Genomic DNA, 16,922 nt, shown 5'->3' on the forward strand with positions numbered 1-16,922 from the left:
AAGGTCAACGCTGCAGCAATTTAATCTGACATGGATTTCTAGAACCAGCACACCATCAATCATGAGAGAAAGCTTATCTCCCATGCCTTTTTTTTTTTTTTACACCAAGTGAAGTATGTAGTTCTTGAAACCTGAGAGATTAAAAGCAAGGAAGAGGAACATAGGATCAGGACTCATAGCTCTTCCCCATCAGCAAGGGGAAGGGGAATCCAAGGGCAGACAGAACAATCAGCCTAGATTGGAGCCAAAGGGCAGAGGATTTGGAGACAGAAGCCTCCTGGAAGAAGGTGGATTCCAAGCAGCAGATAGTAGGGAGAAGATGGGTAAATTCAGGATTTGTTAAAAGTACATTATTCTTTGGTCTAACAGAAAAAATAAATCCCAGGGAAGACAAAGAGCCCCTGAAGGAGGTCATGGAATAGAAGACACTAAGCTCCCATGTTTTAGTCTGGTGTTAGAAACACTCCTGCCTTCATGGGGATCTCATACCCAGAAACAGATAAAAAAAAACAACAAACAAGTTTAATAAAACAGGGTAAGGGCAGATAGTAACAGATGGGAGTTGCACTGAGGGCAGCTGGGGAAGGCCAGCATGAGTCAGGAAAGTTCGAGGAGCCACCTGAATGATGCTGGGAAGGGCCAGGTAAGGAGCTGGAGAAGGAAGGTTCCAGCAGAGACAGAGCATGGAAAGGGCGGGCCAGTCCTGGCATTCAAAACCCAGCAAGGAGAAGACAGTTCAGAGAGGTGGCAGTGTCAGACATGGTAGGGCCTTGGAGGCCATGATGGGAATTTGAGTATCTTTCCACATGGGAAGCAAACTGAACGTTTTCAGCAAGGAAATGACCTGACAGGATTTTTACTTTAAAGAAGTCACGCTTGATTCTATGAGCAAGATGGATGGTGAGGGGGTGGAATCTGAGCAGGGAGCCCAGGAGAAGCTCCTGTGGAAGTCCAGGGAAGAGACAGTGGTGATGTGGACTATGGTGCTGGCAGTGGAAGTGCAGAGCAGCAGAAAATGGTGGGGTTACATGGAAAGGGGTGATTAGAATGACCTCATGACCTTGACTCTTTCAGGTTTCTGACATCACCTGGTAGCCTCTTGTTCACTGAAAGGTGGGAGAATGCCAGGTTTAGAGTTAAGCAGCAGAGAACACTAATTACCTCCCCCAACCCAATCTTCCCTCTTCTGCAGAATATAACACTCAATTTTCAGCTGAGCACATGACCATCCAAAATAAGGAACACATTTCCCAATCTCCCTGGACTCTATGTGTGGCCACATGACCGAATTCCAGTCAGAGGCAGGCAATACACATGTATGTGCAACTTTCAGAAGTGACCTTAAAGGGAAGGGCTGTTCTTTCTTTCCTTTCCTCCTTCCTCCTAATGGCTAGACCTGGAGCAGTCACCTTTGACCATGAGGTGGAAGCCTGATGTTGAGAATGGGAAAGCCACAAAAGCCTGGTTCCCTGATGACCATGAAACTGCCACACCAGCCCTGACATTTACGTGAGTGAGAAATAAAGATGCATCTGTTAATGTCACCATTATTTTGGTTCTACAGTCACTTGCAGCAAAACTGAATCCCACATGAGTGGGAAATATGGCTGAAACTGCAAGCTGCCTGTCCACTGTTCACTCCCTCTTTCTTCCTGCAAACAAAGCAAACAAACAAAAATGTCATTCAGAGTGCCAACTTGCTGAGCAAAACTTGATTTCCCAAGTTCCTTGTAATTAGGATGGCCATGTGACAGAGATGTTGATGAAATGTCGTTTAAGTCTACTGGGTAGGGCTCCTACTTTCCTCAGAAAAAGAAACAGGCTCTTCTTCTTCTCAGAAATGTGGAAGCAATGCCTGGAGGGACAGCAGCTATGTTGTAACCGGAGGGTGAAAGTCACATGCTGAGGTAAAGGCAGTGAAGCAGAAAGACAGAAGGAGCCTTGGAACATGGATATTGTACAACTGCTCTATCAACTTGCACTGCCTTCCTTTAGTTTTCTTGCATTGTGAGAATAATTAATCTTTTACTTGTTTAAGAAACCTAGTCAAGTTTCTATTATAGCCAACCAAAGGAAATCCTATCATAAAAGAATCAATTGTTCCATTTTGGTGATTTCAAATAAGAGATGTCCAACAGGCATCTAGGGTGCAGACACAATGTGCAGGCAGTTGGATGAGTCTGTAAACTGGGAGTCATAATACCTAAGAGGTATTGCAGTCACAGAACTAGATAACACAACACTGGGAATTCCGTACAGATGGAGAAAAGGGGTTGTGCAGGGCAGGAACCCAAAGCAGCTCCCAAGATCCTGCCTCTTGGTTTACATGCCTGTAAAATTTCTCCCCTTGGGTCTGGACAGGACCTGTGAATCTGGTGAGATAGTCAGGTTACATTACACGACAGGTGACAAGACAGTCCACCCCCTTGGTCAGGTTACACTTGAGACCCCAGGCAGATGTTATGACAGGGCCACGTGGCTAGCACTTGAGAGTGGCCTCAAGGAGCTGAGAGCCACTTCAGCAAGATAAAAAGGATCGAATTCCAACCAAATGAGGACATAACAATGTTAAGAAGACCCCAAGCCTCAGATGAGACCACAACCTTGGCAACACCCTAATTTCAGCCGAGTGAGACTCTGAGGGTAACACATTTGTGTTGTTAAAGCTGTTAAACTTGTGGCAATCTGTTATGCTGCTGGAGAAAACTAACACAAGGGCCACGGTCTGAGACAACCAACTCTCAGGGAGCAGGGACGAGAGGCAGGGCAAGCAGTGAGGAGGTAGTGAAACAATAAGTTGAGTCAGGAAAGTGTTTCTAAGAGGCATCATCAGACTGCACAGAGAGACACTGCAAAGTCTAAGAAGCCAGATAAAGAGAAAGCGGGTAGCGGGAAGGCAGAGGCTCCTCTTTCCAGGAACCATACTGAGAGAGGAGAGCACGGGCTGAACATGGGAGAGAAGATGGGATCCAAGGTGCGGCCTTCTTCGTTCAATGGGAAATATTATATTCATTTATTGATGAGACTGATTCAGTAGTGGGTGGGGGGAGAGGAGTAATTTATGATTATCTGTAAGGGAATAAATATCTATCTCTTCTCTACACTATTTGAGGTATTTCTCAAGTGAGAACAAAGCCAAAAAAGCTATTTATTCTGCGGTACTAAGCTTCTTAGGTTTCACTTTAAAGAAACTTCCTTTAACAATATTAATCCCAAGATTTCTTAAATTTCAGAATAAAACCATTATCTCTCTCTCTCTTAAAAAAAAAAGTCTTGAAGATACAGTATTGGAAACGTTTTTCCTTTTTATTTATGTTAGGAGAACGGAGGATGCTGATCATCACAGCTGCTGGGCTGTGACAGCGCTGGTAGGTGAGTAATGAATTGCTTGAGATGAGGAGAGACAAACCCAAGACAATGTGCTTCCAGTAGGGCTCAGCTGCTTACAAGATAAATACCCCTCTGCCACTCCACCCGATGATTAACTGTCCTGCCCGGCTGTGTCCAGCCCAGCGGCCTCTCTGATCCCTGCAGATAGTGACCAGATTCCACAACCCCACAAACACCATCCCCTCCGCCTAGGGGGACCACTCCCTTCCTTTTTTATTCTGCGAGAGGAGTTTATACAGAACTCACTCCATGAAGACCTGCTACGTACCCACTGTTGATGGTAACTTTTCCACCGACAAAACTTTGGCATAACTAAGTTTTAATTATCTCTTAGATGCTTTTAATTTCAGTAGAAATCTCTACTCTAAATGGAAAAAGAGTTTCAAGAACAAAGAGATTAGGGAATAAAAGGTATGCACATGGAAGAAGAAGTGAAACTGTTTCAGTTTGTTTGAATAGATGGGAACACAGAGGGAAGGCCATCAGCACGGCAAAGACAGAGGCAGCACTTTTCATATACTGGGGTGAGAGGGAACACTGGCTTGGCTGCCACTGATGTTTCCTTAGGAGAAGCAGTGGGAAGTAAGGCTGGCCGGTAAAGGGGTTTGTGGGAGACAGAATCATGGTCCTCCAAAAGATGCCCACGTTCTAACCCTTGGAACCTGTGAATGCATTACCTCACAGGTGTGATTAAATTAGGTATCTTGAAATGGGAAGACTATCCTGAATTATCTAGGGAAGCTCCATGTAGTCTCATGGGGGAGGCAGAAGTCCCCAAGTCAGAGAGAGGAGACGTGATGACGGGAGATGTGATGGTGGAAGCAGAAGTTGAAGTGATATGGCTGCTGGCTTTGAAGACAGAAGAAAGCCATGAGCCACAAAATGCGGCAGCCCCTAGCACTCCCACTGTTCCCATGCTAAAAATGGGGAACTAGAAGCACCCAGACACCACATGACTTACTACAAGGACTTAAGAGGTAAGGGCAGGCTCAGGAACATTCTGCCGCCAGAGCTTCCACACCAATTTCTACACCATAATTTCCACCATGTGGGAACTCAGCACATCAGGACTTGTTTCATTAAAAATGCAAGAAAAGAAATGAAGGAAAATAGCAATGGTATTAGCATAGCAGAAATATACATGGGTAACAATGGGTTATTTCCTCTGTCCCCAAACTTTCTGCAAGATTTAGCTTTATAATCTAAAAAGCTAAGCTTACTTGAGGGGAGGAAAATAAACACATAGAAAAAAAAAACTCCTGAAATTTTCCAAAATTTGGAAAGAAATCTTACGAAAAGTGTAAACAAAATACTGTTTTCATACTTAAAATATCAAAAACTATAAAAGTTTGGGAGAAGTAATAATCATTAAGAACTTTCTTTAGACAACCAGATGAACTGTCATATGGGTGATGGTTTTAGTTTCTGCCTCAAAAGGAGCCTGACAATAAGCCAGGAGGCATTTTTGTGTGTTTGTGGTACATGGAGACGAGCCACGTATCTGTCATTCTAAAGGTGCAAAGCACATGTTGATAGTTCATTTATTATTTAGGAAGTAACTTGGGGACATAGGCTGATCACTTTTAACAAGTGAGAAATACAATGTAAAGTATAAGGGGAATCAAGACCCTGGCAACAGAGAAAACTGCTTCCACTACAGAAATAGTTGAATATTAAAGAAAACTAAATGAGAAAAGATTTAACTGCATTTAAAGGGAAACTATTCTATGTAAAAACAGAACATTCAAAGTACATCACAAAATTCAAATATAGAAATTGGGGTACAAAAGTTCTAATGAAAGATATAGTTGTACAATGTGGCAGCAGTGATCAGTAAAGCCTGTGTATTCCGATTAACTTTTTGCCAATTTCAATCCTTAACACACAACTGTATAGTCAAGATCATAGATTTATGTTTATTTTTACACTCTGCCATTATTGGTACTTCACTGTCTTTTGTAATTACCTTTTTGCCAAATCTAATACATATATAACTAGGGCAAGTAAAGGAGACTCTCGCAGCCACTTTCTGCTCTATAATACGTAAGATTAGAGCTTCCCAACTAAAACTCTGCCCCAATGTTATTTTTTTCTCTGTGTGCCTGTAAGAGTGTTTTAACAAAGCTGCTAAAAACATGCAAAATTGAGAGATTTGAGAATTCCTACTCTCTTAATTCTAGTAGTCCTGATGATATAATAGTAAGAATAGCTAAAATTATTAAGAGAACTTCAGATAATGAGAGAAGAGTCCTAGAAAATCTAGGCATTTTTTCTGACCATGAGAATCTAAGAATGCCTGTCATCACTGGGGAGAGGGTCCTCTTCTGCAGAAGAAAATAAATCGCATTAGAGCAAGAGAGTAGGATGACTGACCCTCCACTTGGAAGAAGCACGGGCAGCCTCTTGCTCAGGGTGGGCCTAATTGGCAGTCCCCCAGCTGTGCCTCGTGTGGAGTTGGTCCCCAAGTACCTGGTGGGGCCAGCGGGGCTGTGTCAGGGTCATGGAGACCTGGCTGGTTAAGAAGGGGGCTTGGATGTGACAGGCTGCCTAGTCCAGACTCTGGTTGTCAGAGGCTGGGCTGGGGGAGAAGTTCTGATCTTAATCTCACTGTTTGGACTTATTTCATGAGGTACCCAGCAGGAATTTCTCTAGAATCCATTTCCTCGAGAAACAAGTAAACCGAAACAGAATTCCTTGAGAAGGAAGTGAGACCCAGACTCCAAGTTTGTTTCTCTCTGAGGCCCCTGGTAGGGATAGGGAGGTAGGGGGGCCTTCGTAAAGTCAGGTGGCAACACCCAGCCTAAATCTGTGCTCACTTGTGTTGTTTCTTTCGGAAGTAAACCTGGATGTAACACAAATTTAATTGGAAAATGCAATGGAAATTATCCCTTCCCATTCTAATGGAAAAGTGTACAGATAAGTGACAGCTCCTCTTTATGAGAAAACAGAGGGAAACAGGCTCACCAACTTCTCCATATAACCTGTTAAAATTTTACTCACTACTCTATTCTCCCGACTAGTAAGAAGTGGAGAAATTTTAAACTTAAAACATGCTAAAGAGCTTTTAATACAAAGTACACTATCACATCATTTATGCACTGAAGTTTCCCAGAAAATTTCAGAGATCCCTAATGAAATTGAAGGAATAGATTCTTTCTGAAGAATCTTCTCATCTAACTTCTTACCTAACAAAGTAACAAAAGAGAAGAAACTGAATTCTGCCATACATTTCATATGTGTATACATATATATATATTCATACATATGAAGTCTACACACACACACACACGTATATACACAGATATGAATATGTATGTACATGAAAGAAAAACGGTAAAACTGCCTTAACTCATATATCGTGATTTTTCTGGGCAATTTCATGAAGTATTTCTAGTTATTAAGGTGATCTCACCACCCCAATAATTTTTAACTTTCAAAACATTAAATTTTGGTAGAAAATAAAAAATACTCTCTCTTCTACTCTATATTGACCATTTCTCCCAAAACCCAGATACTCCTTTTGTGTTCTTGTTTCTTTTATTGGAGACTTTCACTAAAATGGATCTGAGAACTGAAATGCTAGCCTTGTAAAGTGGCCTTTACAAATCAAAAGAAAGTTATGAGCCCCCTTCACATGATCCTCTAACAGTCCTTAATTACACATAACATGTGTCTTATCTTTTCCAGGTACATGTAAGTCTAAGTTGATTTTTAATCCATTTCTTCCCAAAAAATGATCATTTTTTTTTCCTTTTTGTAAAGCACATTAAGTGTATTTTATGGAGAAAATAGGGTCTGGGTCTGGGTCTGGGTCTTATTCCTTCTGAACCTGTGATATGTACACTACAAACAGTCTGATGTCACAATCTATTATGTAAAACATCTTAATAGAAAACCCACCTACTCAGAAAGTCCACCTTGAAAGGACTGACAGTTTATTTTTAAAGGAAACTTACTTCTTGATAAAAGAAATCCTACTGTTCCAAGAACTATTAAAGCTTTTAGGAACCACAGAAAGCAGTCTTAACGTTATACCATCTGCCATAAAGACAAAAGGGGAAAAAAGTTACCTTTTTGTGCAGGGCATGAAATTCGCTGTACCTTTTTTCAACAAAATGTTTTCTTCCATTCATTAGCACTTCTATCTTAAACACCTAAGGAAAAAATTTAAAAAGATTAATTTCACCAGTTCAAAACCCTCAATTGTCTGATGTGGTAAGTTTGTGACCATGATGTATTTCATCCCTTTAATTACAGTAGCTGATCCCCCAAAACCCAGAAGGCTCAGGAGACCCTGGCCCAACAGCACTGATTAATGAGCCCTCGAACCAAATGCTCACTAATAAACGGCAGTATCCCAGCAAACGTATCTAAAAACAGTGGAAACGTAAATGTGTTAAAGTGCTCCTTAACTTTTTAATCAGAGAACATTCTTCTCCTAAAATTAAATCACCAAATGTATATGACGGCACTGAAATAACACTGTGATGCCAAGGTGACAGTCTGGCTAAAATCACATTCCATTATGGGTATTTCAATGAAAGGAGTGCTTTGTCATCTGTAAGATGCAAACAGTAGTGCATTTTAGGTTAATTTCTTCCTAACCTGCATATTCATCTCCAGTCTCAGCTGGGCTTAATTCTGCTGTTTGCAAAACAGGGAAAATGTAGTAAGGGTTCATTTTCCCTGCATGATATGAGTGACAGCTTGTGCTCCTCCCTCCAGAAGGTTGAAAGGCCAGATGAAAAGGCTCTCTGGGTGCACTAATTAGTAGGCACTAACATGACACTTTCTTGATTCTTAGGTCAGTGGGTCAAGACAGGGAACAAGGGATGAGAAATATGATTAGATGCTCATGAAAACACAGTGCTAAGGTGAGGCAGGGAAGGATGCTTGGCAGAAGAAAGGTGCTCTGTTATTTCCAAGAGTTTGTCTCTGACTCCTGTTTCGCTGAGCAAGAGTGTCAACACCAAGATGAAGGAGAACTGTTCCATTACTTAGTAATAAGCCTGGTTTTTCATTTCAATTGGCCTTTTGAAGAAAACAGAAGTTGAGGTCACATGACACTATAGAGTGTTAAAAGCTTGCTTACTTTAACCCTAGAAAGAATTACTTAAAATTAGCATAGGAGCTACAAGGTCACATACCTTCATCGTGAAAACAGAGCCCTGTGATTCTATATTTCTGCCTTATATGTAAATATAACTTTTGGAAAGCCAGAAATTATGTCATCAAACATAAAATGTGTTTATACTTTTGTCCTTCTTTGGATTAGAAACAAAATCCTCTGTACCGTGACTCAGTTTAAGAAACCTGCTTTTTAAAGCTCTAAACTGTTCTTAGAAACAATGAACAGTACATATATGTAAATTTTAAAACAGTTTTATCTCTCAATGAGTTGCTCTTCCAAAAATAAACTGTTTACATAAAAATTTTTTAAATGGTCAAACATAAAAAAAAAGATAAATTAAAAAAAGAAACCTGCTTTTATTAAATAAGTGGTAAATTTTTACCAATTTAATCAACTTTTTTCAACAAATCACCCTAAAAAATACTTTTCTTTGGTGAATTAGGGAAAGTATTTTCTTCTCAAAACATATGCACGTGCTTCAAATTCTCAGACACATGTAAATTTTTTTTTAGACAAAAATTGTTTACTAATTCACTAAAGAAAATTCTTCTTCAAAGACCCTTCAAAGCCAGGAATACAATGAGGAAAGCACCCTAAGAAACAAAAACAAAAGAAGCACAGCTTCAACTTAGGGGCTTGGTTAATAGGCTACAGAGCCCCCTTCTTTCTGTGTTAGGTCCCAGATTTAAATCAGGACAATGTGGGAGCAATGGAAGTAGTTTCCATCTGCTGTGCTGCATGAAACAACTGAAATTATGTTCTGAGTCCAGTTACTTGAGACTCCATCACCACTTTAATTGGCATGTTTGCTGGAGAATCACAGAAGGAGAAAGTTGAAGACTCACTAAGGGTCAACCTACCAGGTCACCCTTCAGGTGCCCCCTCCTGAAGGCCAGGGATGAGACACACTACACAGAGGCTGCTGCACGGAATGTCACCCCTTCTATCGATCACGTTTCCATTACCAAGTTCCACAGTTACTTTACACAATCACTAAAATTCACTTGGGGATCTAGGGGGGTGGGGTTATACACACACATACACACATTATGTTGCCATTTAAAAAATGCATAATATACCTAATGTTGATGAGACTTTTTTCTTTTAAATTCAAAATCACAGCTAATTACAGAAGAACAATCAATAAAAATGATCGGAACCTATTAGAAAAGATCTTCCATAACTAAATACATAAAGAAGGAACCACAAGGAGATGGGTAGGAGGGGTGGACTCATGATATAATCAAATCCATGCCCTTGGGTGGGTGACCCACAAACTGGAGAACTGTTATATTGCAGAGGTTCTCCCAAAGGAGTGAGAGTTCTGAGCCCCACATCAGGCTCCCCAGCCCAGGTGTTTTGCACTAGGAAGAACAGCCCCCAAATTTTTGGGTTTGAAGGCCAGGGGGATTGCAGGAGCTCCACAGGACTCGAAGAAATAGACTCCACTCTTAAAGGATGCATGTGGAATCTCACACCCACTGGGACCAACCAAGGCTCTTGTTCAAATTCAATGGAGAAATAAAAAGCTTTACAGACACGGAAAATCTAAAAGAGTTCAGCACCACTGGGCCAGCTTAACAACAAATGCTAAAAGAATTTCTCTAGATAGTAAAGAAAAGGCCACAATGAGAAACAAGGACATTAAGAAATGGAAAATCTCACCAGTAAAGGCAAACATACAGTAAAGGTAGAAAATCTTCCACATACAAACTAGTAGGAGTGTTTAAAGACAAAAGCAATAAAATCATCTGTATCCACAATAAGCAGTTAAGGGATACACAAAACAATTAGATACAAAATATGATCTGAAGACGATGGGACCAACAAGGGCTTAATTTCCAAAATATAAAAACAGCTCATACAACTCAATAACAAAAAGAACAACCAACCCAATCAAAAAATAGGCAGAAGACTTAAACAGACATTTCTCCAAAGAAGACATCCAGATGGCCCATAAGAAAAGATGCTCAACATTGCTAATTGTTAGAGAAATGCAAATCAAAACTACAATGATTTGTTACCACACATTAGTCAGAATGGCCATTATTATAAAGTCTACAAATAATAAATGTTGGAGAGAGTGTGGAGAAAAGGGAACCCTCCTACACTCTTGGTGGGAATGTTGTTTGGTGCAGCCATTATGGCAAACAGAATGGAGATTCCTTAAAAAACTAAAAACAGACTTACCATATGATCCAGCAATTCCTCTCCTGGGCATATATCTGGAAAAAACTCTTAATTCTAAAAGATGCATGCACCCCAATATTCATAGCAGTACTATCTACAATAGCCAAGATATGGAAGCAACTAAAATGACTATCCACAGATAAATGGATAAAGAAGATGTGGTGTACATATACAATGGAATATATAATTCAGCCATAAAAGAATGAAATAATGCCATTTGCAGCAAAGTGGATGAACCCTGAGATGATGATACTAAGTAAGTCAAACAGAGATTGACAAACATCACATAATATCACTTATATGTGGAATCTAAACAAACAAACAAACAAAAAGATACAATGAACTTATTTACAAACCAGAAACAGACTCATAGACATAGAAAACAAACTTTGGTTACCAAAGGGGAAGGCAGGGGAGGATAAATTAGGAGTTTGGGATTAATATATACACACTACTATAAAAGAGATAAACAACAAGGACCTACTATATATCACAGGGAACAATAGTCAATATCTTGTAATAACCTATAATGGAAAATAATCTGAAAAAGAATGTGTATACGTATAACTGAATCACTTTGCTGTACACCAGTTTCTAAGTGTGGTTTGATTACATGCTTTTTTTCCTTTTCGATTATATCTCTGAAGTTAAACTTCTGTAAGTCAATGAAAAAATATTTTAAAATGTGGGTTTATATTCACTTTTTCAAGAATGGACCTAAAAAACAAATAAGCTTAAGCTAAAGAAGAACTTAACCCATATTTCAAGTTGAATGATCTGTCTTCCGAAGCTTATACCTTACAAAGTTATTCACTTTCAATCAAAGCAAAAAAATTTTTTCCCTGTGTCTAATAACTTTTAAGTGCCTTCCAAATACAGATGGAGATTCCATACACAAATAAAGTTTTAAGTCCAGTGTTACAAGTAGTTTGGATCACTAAAGTGTTATGCTAAGAATCCGATACCCATGAAGGTACACTTTTGGTTGTGGAGAAGATGCTAACAACTTTTTTCTCATATCTTTGAAAACATCTAAATTTCAGAAAATTCTAAATGTTTTTAAAAGAAAAATACATTCCTTCAAATAAACCATTGCTTAAAGAAAGAGGACAATTCTCTAAATAATTACCACTATAGAAGAGCTGTGTGAGAGTTGGGTATGATTAAATTTATGTGTGTACCTATTTTTTTAATATAATTCTTCTTTGCAAAGAAAATTCATGATACCAGAAAGGACCCAAAATGATTAAAATCAGCGATAAAAGAACAACAATAACAACAAAAATTAGAGCAAGAGCAAAAATCAAAGACAAAGGAAACCTAAGTTTCCTAAGCTGCAAAGATCAAAAGGGTTTACTGTCTCTCAGGGAAAATAATACACCTAATACTCTGGATTTTTTAAAATCACAATAATGAAAAAGAGAGTAGTGCCAATATCCTGATGGAAAAAAGCAGGAACAAAGATCGGGATGATCCCCAACTTTTTCTATGCCACACTAAATGCCTCTCCTCCCAAAAAAGTAGAGCAATGTCTGCAGAGTTTTATAATCATCCAAATTATTATCCACATGTAAAGACAACAAAAAGGTAATCTCAGTTGTAGGCAAACTCAGAAAATAACCCACACATTTACTTTGGGAAAAAAATTTTCTTCAGATGTAGAATTGTTAAAATTTAGTAGAACTCAGGGGAAGGGTAGAGCTCAGTGGTAGAGAACATGCTTATTAGCACACACAAGGTCCTGTGTTCAATCCCCAGGACCTCCATAAAAACAAACAAATGAACAAACAAACAAACAAACAAACAAACAAACCTAATTACTACCCCCCCAAATTAAGAACTCAAAAATACAGTAATATAAAAAGCCAGCCATTGTTTTTGTTATCATCAAAGACTCTGGTCTGGGGAAGGAGTAAATGAATACAAAGGAAGACATTATAAAGAGGCTGCTACTCTAAGAGGCTGAGAAACCCACCCTGGTTCCACTGCCATTTGGGTCTGGTCTTCTCACACACTGCCCTGTTGCTCTCCTCTACAAAGAAAGGGTTTGTAGCTGAAGTAGCCTGGTACACAGTGCAACAAAAGAATACACAAATTAAAAAAAAACCTGGTTCAAAATGTTGGCATCACATGCCTTCAAAGTTTGATGGTGAATGATCTTTAACCTTTTGCCTATATCCAGGCAAATTTTCTACCAGGAAGGTGGGAAAGTGCTCTTTTCAGACATGCAAGAGTGAGAAAATTTTGTGTACTATGTGCACATTCAGAAAATTTTCTTTTAAGCTCCCCCACCCCTAACAGAATTCAAAAAAGAAGTCAAGAAACTGTGGACCTAATCTAGAAATAAAATAGGGGGGTAGTGGGGGTGGGAATCCTAAAACGCCAGCTATGCAGCCTAAAAAGTATTCCAATTAGAATAAGAAGCCAAAGGGTTCCATGAGGAATGCTTTCAAGAAGAAAATGGGTATGATTAATACCTATTATAATAGTAAAGTTTTAATGATGTTGTCAAAGCATTCACCTTACTATCAAGAAAAACAAAGTGCTTAAGAATTCCATGAAATTAAACAAAACTGTATACAACATACAGTTCCAAATACAAAGCAAAACAAATGGAACATGACTTACTGCAGTTTACAAAATGAGAGTCCATGTGAAGTAATGCTTGAAACATTCCCCACTGAGCAGTACAGACTTAGTCATTTATAAGGCCACCTTTCCTTCCTTAGAGTTCCAAAATATGATTATACAGTGAAATATAAACATGAAATGTACACATACATACATATTTATAACATTGAGAACATTAATTCTTGTACTCAGCTTTAGAATCAGTCTATACAACATAGAGGACAATTTTTTACAGAATGGATTGTAAGTATTTTTGGTCAGTGTTAAAAATAGTGGCATAACGAGTAGAAAACAGGAGATGAAGGGGGAAGGATTGGGTGTGAAGGAAGTAAATGAGGTCCAAATATTTTCATCTTGTTTAAGGACACTGTTTAAAGATTGGTGAATGAAGAGGGTGGTTCAAGTTACAAATTTACAAATATAAAGGTATAATGTTAATTTTAATAATGAAATTAAAATCATATACATAGTGAAAATTGAGGGTGGACAGACATGAAATACAGATGTGGAGTGAATTCGACTCATATTTCTAAACGAGAGGCACAGAGATTTCCTAAGATTCAAACTTCAAGAAATAGAGATCCAGATATGTTATTTAGAGTCATAATGCTTAAAACAAATGAGCAACTTTTCAACTAACTTCTGGTTCTGGAAGGTACTAGATATTTTATTTTTCCTTTGACATGTAGGGTTTATGCAGAGTTAGAAATTATTCCATGTATATGTATTACTTTCGGATATCCTAGTATGACATCATCTCTCCCCAAAATGTTTTAGTTTTAAATCTCTCTGGTTATAAAGGAAAGATTTTCTTGAGTTTATTGATATTTATAGAACTACAGGTTTTCAGTCTAAACCCTACTACTGACTAATTTTGGCTGCAGCTCCCTGACTGACTGCTTGATTACAAAAAGTCTTCATTTTTCTTTTCCTCTTAAGCCATATCTATGACACAAAACCAATCCGTCAATTAAGGGGGAGGGAAAAAAGGCACTCAAATACATCAGGTCATACATATTGATTGGTTAATGTAGTTTTTCATTAGTTTCAATATCATATAGCTTTGATTTAGATTTTCTATAAAATGTGAATACTGCTAGTTCTTTGCTTACCTGACCTGTTATGGCAATAAATCACATATTATGTTAAATAATTAAGCATTCAAGACAGATGCTGTATGAACTTTATTATTCTATGTTATGATCTTCTCTGAAAAAAGGAAAATAGATAAATAAATTTTACCTGCACAACTGACTAACTTGGGTAAATCTCTAAATATCTTGGAGCCATAGTATCTTCTTTAATAAAATCAAATGTCTACTGTATAAGTGTGTCAGATAATAAACATCTTGGTGCTTTGTAAGATGGTCTGAAATGGAATGAAGAACTGCTAACTTTGAAGCAGTCAACAAAGACACCAGTAGGAAGCACAGAAGGTCTCTCGTGGGCATTTGAGGACAGCTTTCCTCACAGGCTACTTAAGGAGCAGATCTGTGGTTGAAACAGTTTGAGATGTAGAGGAACAAAAATCCATCATCTGTCTCTCAAACTACTTGGCTACTGATTGCATCTCATCACAAGCTCTTGGCTTCTGCAAAAAGGAGCAACTCATCCACCTCCCTCCAAAATCCTCCAGAATCTGCGCTAACACATCAACCCCTTCTTGTTTTCCACAGCTCCTCTGGACAAGCCAATCAGAGCCAACTGCGTCTGATATCCTCCCCACTCTAGCCATGGCCCACAGAGAGCACACTCACCTACCCTAGGGCTTCTGCTCAGGTGGGAGCCTCCCTAGACCAAGGAGTCCTATCCTGTCCTCTGTTCAGCAATCAAGTGAAACTCCACCTCCACCCCAGAGCCTTCTGGAACTTTAGGCATCACTGTTTTCCATACCTTACTCTTAAAAAGATCATCTAAATGGCATGATGAGATTATTTAAAATACAGTCCCACTCTCTCATTTTCAGGAAATGTACTCCTATAGACTATTTCATATAAATATGTATTATGTGCCCCAACGGAATTTTTTTAGGGGACAATAATCATCAAGAAGAACCTGTTGTTTTGAGATGTTCTGAGGAAGCATTTATATCATAATGCTAGTTGAAAAAGCAGTATAAAACATTTTATTCATACTATGCTGTTGTTTATATAAAATATACATAAAATAGGTCCAAATGACATCTGAATGGCAGAATTACAAATGACTATAATTTTCTCTAAAATCGACATTTTTTTTCACCAGAGCATGTATTATTCTTACAATAAGGAGAAAGCTTAATCAAATTTCTGCCTTCTAAAGTTATACTAGAGTAAATATAATACGTGGTAATTATTCATTTTTAATACATCTATCAAGTTCCTATGAAGTTCATTTATGTCTTTGCACCGATATTCACTGAGCACCTGCTATGTCCAAGCACTAGGCTGCACTGTATAACAGCAGCAGCAGCAGCAGCAGCAGCAGCAGCAGCAGCAGCAGCTACCGTTCCGGAGCGTGTACTGCGCACTGCGCAATGCGCAATGCTCAAAGCACTCTCCCTTACTAACTCATTTAATCCACACAACACCCTATGATGGAGGTACTCTTATTCTTCCCAATCCATAGTGAGGAAACCAAATCAGAGAAAATTACATAACTTAAAGGCACAAAGCTAGGAACTGATTCATAAGCCCAGGACAGGCTGGTTCGAAAGCCACAATCCTAAACCCTGTAATTCTATAACTAAAGACAATGGTGGGTAAACTCATAGTCCTAGTCTTCACGGTGCTTACATACTAGAAAGAAAGAGCGTGATTAAGAGAATAGTCAAAACAATATCAAATTATGAGCTATGATAACTTCTATAAAGAAAAGTATAAAGAGGTATCTGAGCTATACTCAATATAAAATTCTGACTCTAAAAAAAGCCGAGTGCTTGAGAGAGAACAGAATTTCCTCTCCAGTATCAGGGGACATTTCTCTCAAGAGCTGATGTTTCTGAACAGATCTACAGTAAAAGCAGGCAAAGAGGAGGGGCAAGCATTGTAGGCAAATCAGGTGCAAAGGCCCTGAAGCAAAAGAGGAGGGAAGAAGCTGAATGTAGCACAGCCCGAGGTAAGGAGAGCACTTCGGTAAGCTGAGGGGAAACAAAAGGCTAACTCTATCAACTGCTCAATAATGATTACTTCTAGCAGGATCAGTTCTAATCACTGCAGATAAAACAGTGAACATCTGCACTGAAGTTAAGTCAGTGCAGATAAACAAAGACAAAGATCCCTAACAAACCTTACTTACATTTTAATGGAAAGAGGACAGACAATCACACAAATAAATGCATATTAGCTGATGACAAGTGCTACAGAGAAAAATCAGGGTAATGAGAACAGGGGCTGGATGAGCGTTGTGTATGGCTAGTATATGGGCTGGTCAGGGAAGGTCTTACTGATAAAGGTGTATTTGAGCAGAGAACTTTTATTAGTTTTTCATTCCTGCTGTAACAAACACAATATCCATTTATTATCTCACAGTTCCACAGGTCAGAAGTCCAGGGCACTTGACTGGTTTCTCCACTGGGCTAAAATCAAGGTACTAGCATGGT

At 38.9% G+C, this 16,922-nt stretch overlaps 1 protein-coding gene across 10 annotated transcripts in view; it reads right to left on the reverse strand.

Moving 5' to 3' along the window:
• The window catches only part of SNX24 (sorting nexin 24), a 147,159-nt gene that overhangs the window by 51,495 nt on the left and 78,742 nt on the right, over positions 1–16,922 (reverse strand). For all 10 annotated transcript variants that reach the window (XM_006216498.4, XM_072957734.1, XM_031673118.2 and 7 more), the window contains one exon: positions 7,461–7,544. In XM_006216498.4, coding sequence (XP_006216560.1) covers positions 7,461–7,544 — 84 coding nt within the window. The remainder of the gene's footprint in view (positions 1–7,460; positions 7,545–16,922) is intronic.

This window comes from Vicugna pacos, chromosome 3, assembly GCF_048564905.1.
Source record: "Vicugna pacos chromosome 3, VicPac4, whole genome shotgun sequence".
In the NCBI taxonomy this organism is placed as follows: domain Eukaryota; kingdom Metazoa; phylum Chordata; class Mammalia; order Artiodactyla; family Camelidae; genus Vicugna; species Vicugna pacos.